General features: G+C 40.8%; 1 protein-coding gene across 1 annotated transcript in view; it reads left to right on the forward strand.

The window, feature by feature from the left end:
* LOC131930820 (cingulin-like) overlaps window positions 1-8,425 on the forward strand; it is a gene marked incomplete at both ends in the record, with an annotated part of 38,419 nt that extends 29,994 nt beyond the window's left edge. Inside the window, one exon of the mRNA XM_059287443.1 lies at window positions 7,757-8,425. Within this exon, the coding sequence (XP_059143426.1) occupies window positions 7,757-8,425 (669 nt within the window). The remainder of the gene's footprint in view (window positions 1-7,756) is intronic.
* Between the last annotated feature and the right edge of the window lie 794 nt (window positions 8,426-9,219).

Consider the following 9,219-nt stretch of genomic DNA (forward strand, 5'->3'; position numbering starts at 1 on the left):
GTCACTGACGATATGGGATTTCTGTTTGTTTTGTAAATTATTTGCAGTAACTCGAATACATGTCTCTTAAATTAAACCTAACTTGCCCGACAATTTTCTACTCTTTTTGTATCAGTTCGTCCTCTCTGTACGCTAATTAACGCTCATTAAGGAACACCTTACGAGATAAACCGTGTGATCGCTACTACAGTTATCTACCTCTTTTAAAATAAATATCAATCTTAATTACATATTTAAAAAAATAATATAGTTTTTTTTTTGTATTTGTAAACATAAACACAATTGCATTGTCATCGGCGATACGCTCTTGATCATTGAAAGAAACTGCTCGAGTAGATATTGAATAGATCTATATTGAGTTAAAAAATGTAGTTACAATCTACTTAGGAGGCACACATATAAGCATAAAATATGAGGTTGTATTTATTTATTACTTGATAGAATTACCACAAATACCTACAACGAGATAAAACATAAAGTACATATATTCGTAGTGAGGCGAAGGTGTTGCTCAGCTTATTTTGATTCTCAGCACCTGCCTCTATTCTTCACGCTGTCTGAAACATATTTAGGTTGATGATAGCCTCAATCACTTACTCTCCTAATTACAGTTTCCTGTGTTTTTGTGTTTCTGCTTTGTTGAAGACTTCCAACCCCCCCCCCCCCCAGCATCACCCTCCCCCCCCCCCCCAATAGTTGACGACCCCCTCACCTCCATTCTTTTCTGCCTCTCCCACGTGGCTCCCGTGTAGCCGCCATTAGCGCGAGACAGTCACGTGTTTCGGTGTGTTGCTTTATTTTTTTTTATGACGTTGGTTCGCGGGATGCTAAAAATAAACGCTACGCAGAACAATTTTTTTTTTGACAAGGGTACTCCTCGCCGATATGGGTGCACCGTCTGTGACGTCGGAGGGCTATTTTGGGGTAGAGATTACATGACGCCATCTTGTCGTCATCACGTGATTTTTTTTTCGGAAATTTTTTTAATTAAATCTCAGCTTAAGTTAACAAACGTTTGTAGCTGGAAATACATCGTATGTTAGAGGGGAAAATAGAAGAAAGAGGATCTTGTATAAAAATACGCTTTCAATATTGGGGGTCGTATATTTCTAAAGGAAAGCAATAAAATATAATGATACAACTACCATGCAACATTGTACAAACAAAATGCATAATGCTAGTACTAAAAGAAATAATACTTCAAAACATTCTACAAATAAAATACATAATGCTAGCACTAAAAGAAATAATACTTCAACAACACAACATTCTACAAAAAAAATGCATAATGCTATTCCTAAAAGAGATAATAGTTCCACAACAATGCTTCACACTACCCCACGATTCAAAATGCTACACCTATAGCAGATAGTTAGAGCTTACGGTTCAGATCGGGGCTAAAGTCAGTAGGACGTACCTGAGTCAACTCAGTTCTGATGGTTACCGGGCTGACGTTGGGGAAAACAAAGTCGGTAAGGCATAGTGCTGACCACAATATCTCTCATTGCTAACCCGAAAGTCTCGAGTTCAAATCCGGGTTCAAATCAGTAGACCGTCCCTGAGTACACTCAGCTCTAATGGGTACTTAAATTACGTTTGGGTTATGTAAAGGCGGCTGGGCATAATGTTGACTACACTATCCTTTCATATGCCATGGTCCCTGAAACAGATGAACTCTACTTCACCTGCCCCAGGTGTCTTGGACACGAGCTTGAAAATAAAATGATCACAGATAGTGTTAGCGCTAAAAAGCAAAATTCTACTTTTACTAAAATAACACTTCATCTACGATGCTTAATGATGCAACGACAATGGATAAAACTACACCAACAATCCATTACGTTACTACTACAATGCACAATTATTCAACTACAATACTTTACGGTATAACTACAATCTATGACGTCAGAATTACAATGCATAGTGGTACAACTACAATGCACAATCAGGCAACTGTAATACATAACGGTACAACTACAAAGCTAACTGCCAACAGTACAAAAAAATAACGTTAACTCTATAATACGTGGTTAACATTGTTAAGTCGCATACTGTTTTATTTTGATGACTTCTTTGGAATTTTTGTGTACAGAATTTGTTTGACCAACGCTATCTGCTCATAACTATACATTAAGTCTACTGGCCATAAAACCACGTACGTCTAGACAAAGCATCAACACAAATTTTGGCCATTTTTGTGGGGTTTTCTGTGGCCATCCAACATACATTTGTGCAAGTCGTCGTATGTATAAATATTATGGTGCAAAAAACAATGGAGTTCACAAATGTCATCCTGTCAAGTCATTTTTTTAATTTATATTCTTAAGAGCATCAACCAAAACTGAACCCCAGCAACAAAATTCTGACCGTCATAACAAAGTTGTGTCAATCCTTACATCTTAGCCCTGACGCCATCTTGACATGCATGCCACCGCCCACTTCTTCCTGTTGTACTCACCTGATTGAGGCCCAGACAGAATCACCTGTCGAACACTGCCAGATCCTGTCGGCCATGTTCTACACCATCACAAACACCCCCCCCCCCCTTCTCCACCCCCGACGGAAGAATACATCAACGTACACAAACAAATAAACAAAGCCATGCTCGGGGACGGTTGTGTTGACGCAGGTCAGCTTGTAAACTTCCGGTTAGGTGGGCGGGCGGGGATGGGGGGGGGGGGGGGAGGGGGAGGGGGAAAGGGAGATAACAAAAGGTAGCTAAAAATGTTGCTCTTTACTTTGATGTGTTCATTCTTGATGTCAAAAGATATAAAGTTTCGGATAAAATGAAAATGTAGTCGGCTTGAACTCAACAAAATGATAACGTCCATATTGATGTGCGTTTAATTATCAAGCACATTCACGAGTTTGTCGGAAGTGTAACATATAGTAATTAAATGGCATACAGGGTTATTGCTTCTTGATTCTTTTCTACAAAACTTTAAACGAGTTTTTCTCAAAACTGTGCTCCTTATGTGTATTTTTGGGACGGAGTGGCCTAGGGGCTGAGAGCTAAATTGTTAACCGGTAAGTCTCGGGTTCGAATTCGGATGTGTACCTAACTCACGTAAGGGAAAAACGACTTCACTTTCCCCAAAGACCGTCAGGTTTTGAAGGGCAACTTTCACTTTACTTCTAATATATATATATATATATATATATATATATATATATATATATATATATATATATATATATATATATATATATATATATATATATATGTAGATATATGTATATATATATATGTATGTGTGTGTGCTATATATATGTATGTATGTGTGTGTGTGTGTGTGTGTGTGATAGCGATAGTTATATTTAGCCGCATCCCAAGTTATGTATCTGAATTCGGCTTAGTTTCTACGCTGATATAAAGTGATATGATATGGTACGGCTAACCCAACTGTTCCATCAACACACCTGTCTGGACACTCCCTGTGGCCAGGTGTTGTCCGCACGTTTCCCACAGCAGGTAATGATACGGAGCAGAATCTTCCAGAAACTTCCAGTTGGGGGGGTACAGAAAATATTGCGAATCTGCTAATTACTGCTGTGAGTGCTAATTATCACATGACCATCGCGTTGGGACAGGATATGACGTAGTGTGTGTTTAAGTTTTTTGTTGTTTTGGTGTTTTGCACTAGCTAACTGAGCTATTCTGATTGTGTATGGATATTGGCCATACATTTATATAATACTATGGAGATTTTTAATTAATTAAAATTAATTAAAGTTGTATCAACAACAATATAATTTTATATATATATATATATATATATATATATATATATATATATATATATATATATATATATATATATATATATAAAATATTATTCCGTTTATTTTCGCTGACTAAAACAAATACGTGAAACATGGGTTTGGAATTTTAATTAGTTCAGCGTGAAGCATGTTTACGATATATCATGTAACACGTGTGGGTGAAATATACGAAACAGATTCAAATAGAGGAAATAGAATTTCAGTTATAAGTCCACGAAATTAGGGTTTCTTTCAGGCGTTTTGCTCAGAGGTGGGCACATGAAACTGCACGTGGAGGGGACGCATTTAAAATTTCCAGAGGGGGGGGGGGGCGTGTTTGAAATTTCCAGGTGGGGGGCCGCATTTAAATATTCCGGAAGGGGGGACAATGGTTGAGATATACATTCTATATTAATTGATTGTATATGTTCTTCCCATCGTCATGGGCGTTGGGTTTGCTCTGGGAGGGGTGGGGTATCCCCCCTTTCCACATGTAAAATGTCTGAAATAGACTCTTCCCAAAATACAAAGATTTGAAACGTCACTTCAACGTAGCATAACTTTTGAAAAGCCTAATCTCCCAAGTATTGAGAAGCGAGAGGAAGAGGGGGTGTGGGAGGTGGGTGGGGTGTATTTTAGCAGCTCGTAACTGCATAAAGATGTTTGAAATATTGAAATACGTTTATGTTTACGAGTCATTGAAATGATCGTTGTTTTGTTTATTATTATGTTTTAACAATCTGTAATACAAATAAGATGACAGTTGTAAACAAACAAGCTGTGCAGGAATTTAATCAACAGACAGTCACGTTGGTACAAGAATTAGCTAAAATTGTGAGACTTGTCTTAGGAAAGATTACTTTTTTTAGACCTAACGATCAATTAGTCAGATGAAGTAGTTCATATATTTCTTGACATCGGCATATGAAGGGATATTGTGGTCAGCATTATGCCCAGCCGCTGTTACTTTCACTAACGTGAGTTAGGTACCCATCAGAGCTGGGTGGACTCAGGGACGTTCCACTGGCTTCAGGGGCGTAGCGATGGGGGGGGGGGGCGGGGGGTAACACATGTCTCCGGGCGCCGACCTAAGGCGGCGCCAAAATGGGTTGGAAAAAACAAATCGAAAGTTTGAAGGGGGTGCAAATCGAAAGTTTGAGGGGGTGCAAATCGAAAGTTTGAGGGGGGGGGGGTGCAAATTAAAAGTTTGTTCCAGGGTGCCGGGAAGGGTCGCTACGCCTCTGACTGACTTGAACCCGGATTTAAACACAAGACTTCGGGTTAGCAGTCTAGCGCTCTACCGCTAGTCCACGCCATCACATAAACGATTGGTCTTGGCTTTTAAAAATCCTGTTGCTTTTTAGCATAGGATTTTCTTTAGCTTAGAACTGACGTTACAAAGAGTAGATGAAGTAGAGCTTATCTGTTTCAATAACTACGGTGTACCAAATGCACACGTTTTTAAACAGCTTTTACTTTCTCTGACTTAAGTCACATGCACATCAGAGCTAAATAGACACTAACTGATGCTAGTGCAATACCAGTTAGAGCTGGGTTAACTCTTAGTATCTCTATACGATGAATGGACAAAACGACGTATTATTGAATTCTGTGCTTCTTCTTGCTCTCTTTTAAATCTAATATACTTGTGTGGTCTAACAAGTTTCCGAACGCAACGTGTAGATGGTAGCACATGTAAACAAAACGTTTGTCATCTGTTGCGCATGCGTTGACAACAACTCACAACAGATAGTCGGCCATTTTGGACTAGCAGTAATAGTTTGACCGTCGTTTGAATGAGACTAACCAGTTTTTGATGAGGATGAAGCTGTGGGTGTTTTAAACACACGAACATGCCTTTATGGTGATCCAGTGCATGCACAAACACACGTACACAAACACGTACACAAACAGGTACAAACTGGAATATGATTACATGACTGATACAGCTCACCGCATAAAGATTGAACAGGGACAGGGTACAAAGTACAAACAACAGTCTACCCCATTCATCCCCCTTCACATCAGAGGCGTAGCGACCCATTACGGGGCAAACCATCCATTTTGCCCATCCTCAAGCTCATTTTCAAGTTGGTGACCCCCCCTCCCCCACCACCATCCAGTTGGATAGGTGACGCTTTTAACCATTCATTATCCGTAAAGGTTTCTATTGTGGTGCTTCACAATTCATGTACAAATGTGTGTATAATTCAATAACCCTGCTTAAAATGAGCTTTTACATATTTTGTTGGCACCCCTTTAGGGGTCGCCGCCCTGGGGCTGACGCCCCACCCGCCTTCCCCTAGCTACGCCACTGCTTCACATGTTCATTAAAGTGGGTCGGCCGAAAACAACAATTACGAGTAGCCCCTGGGTTAGCGATGGACGCAGCGGCTTCCAGAAAATTCTGCAAGTTTCCTCTTTAAGAAAACACCCCCACCTCCTCCCCCACCCCCCACCCCCGCCCCCACCCCCAGGTAGCTAGACAGACAGCAACACAAGCCGCTCGTGTCCGCTCACCAGAAGTCTGGAATTTCACAGTAAATAAGTTCTAGGGGCCGGGCATTGTGGGGCAGTAGGTCAGGAAAACAGTAGTTACCAGGTTAGGGGTCAGAGGTTGGAAGAAAAGTACTGTAGTCTCAGTGGTTGGTATCTCAGGGTTGTACAGTAGTGATATAGGGGGTTGGTACCTCAGGGTTGTACAGTAGGGATATAGGGGGGGGGGGGGGTTGGTACCTCAGGGTTGTACAGTAGTGATATAGAGGGTTTGGTACCTCAGGGTTGTACAGTAGTGATGTTGGGGGTTGGTATCTTAGGGTTGTACAGTAGTTACCAGGTTAGAGGTTGGAAGAAAAGTACTGTAGTCTCGGTGGTTGGTACCTCAGGGTTGTACAGTAGTGATATAGAGGGGTTGGTACCTCAGAGTTGTACAGTAGGGATGTAGGGGGTTGTGGGGGGTTGGTACCTCAGGGTTGTACAGTAGTGATATATAGGGGTTGGTACCTCAGGGTTGTACAGTAGTGATGTTGGGGGGGTGAGGGGTGGGGGTGGTACCACTGCTATGAATGCTACGATAGTGCTCAAGGCTACTGTGACGACAGATTATTTGGTCGCCACTATGGCGGTCTAGTTTGTTGTTGCCTTTATATGATTCCTCGTTATTTTATTTTAACGCTTTCTCACTGGTCGAGATTTGCGAACGAGATTTTATCAACTTCTACCGTACCGATTTTTTTCAAACTTGACACATAGGTCAACACCCAATGACAATGCAACGGGTCATAAATTTTGGTATAATTAGATGTTTTATTTATTATATAAGTTAATTAAAGATTGCTATATTAATTAATAATCTTATCGTGCAAATGCACATAATTCTGTACACTTATTAGAGACTTTTTAGTTTTGACATTTTGCTAATCATAAAAGTATTTAATTTAAAAAAAAAAAATAAAAACGTTTATAATAACAGGCTTTTATATAATGCAACAACATTTTTAAAAATAAAGTGATTTTCTTTCAATGTATTTAACAGAAAGAGAACCGTGAGTCGCTAAATTGTGTATTGAAAATGTTTGGAAGTCGATAGGCACATCTCTACATATCAATAGACCTATAGAATTATTTTCTTTAAATTGGCTTTCGACTAATCTTTTTTTTGGGGATGGAAGCCCTTTAGTGTGTAGGAGATGGGGGGGGGAGGACTTTTGTGTGGGGGGTGGAGGCCCTCAGTGTGTGGGAGATGGTGGACCTTTATTGTGTGGGAGACAGAGGACTTTTTGTGTGTGAGGTCCCATACATATCGTACAATTGCCTGTGCTTTTATTTATAGAGCTCAGCGCCTTTTCAGGTATCGCTTCAAGTGTTTAAACTAGTACTCGATTACAGTCGTGAATTTATTTTACGATGTGTGACTATTCTGCAGCTAAATATTCATTTAAAAAAAAAAGATTCTAATCTGTTTTTCTTTCCTCATCCCTTCCCTCTCCTGCAGGTACACTGAGCATTCCCGGCATTCCGTTAGTGGGCCCGGGAACCCAGGTAGCACGCGCCGCGTTGGATGTAGCCAATCAGCGATCGGATCCCAAGACACGTGACCCCGCGGTGCACGTGCTTCGCGGGGGAAACATGGCGGAGCGAGGCGAGACGGGGTCGTCGGTCACAGGGAGCGAGGCACCGGGGGATCCCGCTGCCAGAGTTTCACCTGAGCTGAGTACAGGAGAAGAGAAGGGGGACGTTGAAGAACGGAAGGCACCAAGACTTAGCAGTGAAGACCTGACACTCGCGTGGGATATTTCTACGACATCCGCGCTACTCGCATCAAGGCCCAAAGAACGCGACTTGCCAGTTACGAAACCGAGTGAAACACAGACGTCGGGGAAACAAATGGAGAAAGCGAAAGCGGACGGGAAAGAGAAGGAGTCGGAGGACGACACAGGAGGAGGGGATACCTCGGAGGAGAGAGACAGCGATGAGGCAGAGGAAGAGGAGGAGGGAGGGAACGAGGCCAGCGCGAGCCGAGGGAGGCTGGATAGCGAGGATGAGCCAAGGCCAAGGTCGATTCTGCTGGACTACCCGGAAATGAAATCGAAAGTAACCACGACGGGGGAAGAGTCCAGGGTGGAGCTGATGGAGAAAGTTCTGGATATGGATGACGAGATCAGTAAGTGGATACTTCGTACTCTCTAACCCTAGTCCGTATAAGTGGATACTTCGTACTCTCTAACCCTAGTCCATATAAGTGGATACTTTATACTCTCTACTAACCCTAGTCCGTATAAGTGGATACTTCGTACTCTCTAACCCTAGTCCGTATAAGTGGATACTTCGTACTCTCTAACCCTAGTCCATATAAGTGGATACTTTATACTCTCTACTAACCCTAGTCCGTATAAGTGGATACTGTATACTCTCTAACCCTAGCTCATAAAAGGGAATACTTCATATTCTCTAAACCTATAAGTGGATTATTCATATTCTCTAACCCTAGTTCATATAAGTGGATACTAATTATAGTTCTAATAATTGGATACTCTCTAAACCTAATTCAAATAAATAGATACTATATATATCTATACTTTCTAACCCTAACTCAAGTTAGAATACGTTATAATCTCTAAAACAAGTTCTAAATTTTGGATACTCTCTTACCCTTGTTAAAAAAATGGATATCTATCTTCTGTAACCCCAATTAGTAGAAGTGGATTAGTTATACCTACTCTCTAACCTTTAACTTATCATTCAGTTTGTTTAACTAATTTGTCTCTTTCAAAAAAGGATTTTGTCACGTGATTTGTACTATCTAAAACTGCGTGTTTTATGTACTCAAACGAATTATTTTAAAATAATACTCTCTCTTTCTCTTCTCTTTCTCTCTCTCTCCGTCTCTCCTTATCTCTCTCTCTCTCTCTCTCTCTCTCACCCTCTTTAGAAATTAATTTACTTGCTTTCAATTAC

The sequence above is a fragment of the Physella acuta genome, unplaced genomic scaffold (assembly GCF_028476545.2).
Source record: "Physella acuta isolate Inbredline_101_S28 unplaced genomic scaffold, ASM2847654v3 ptg001854l, whole genome shotgun sequence".
Taxonomy (NCBI): Eukaryota; Metazoa; Mollusca; class Gastropoda; family Physidae; genus Physella; species Physella acuta.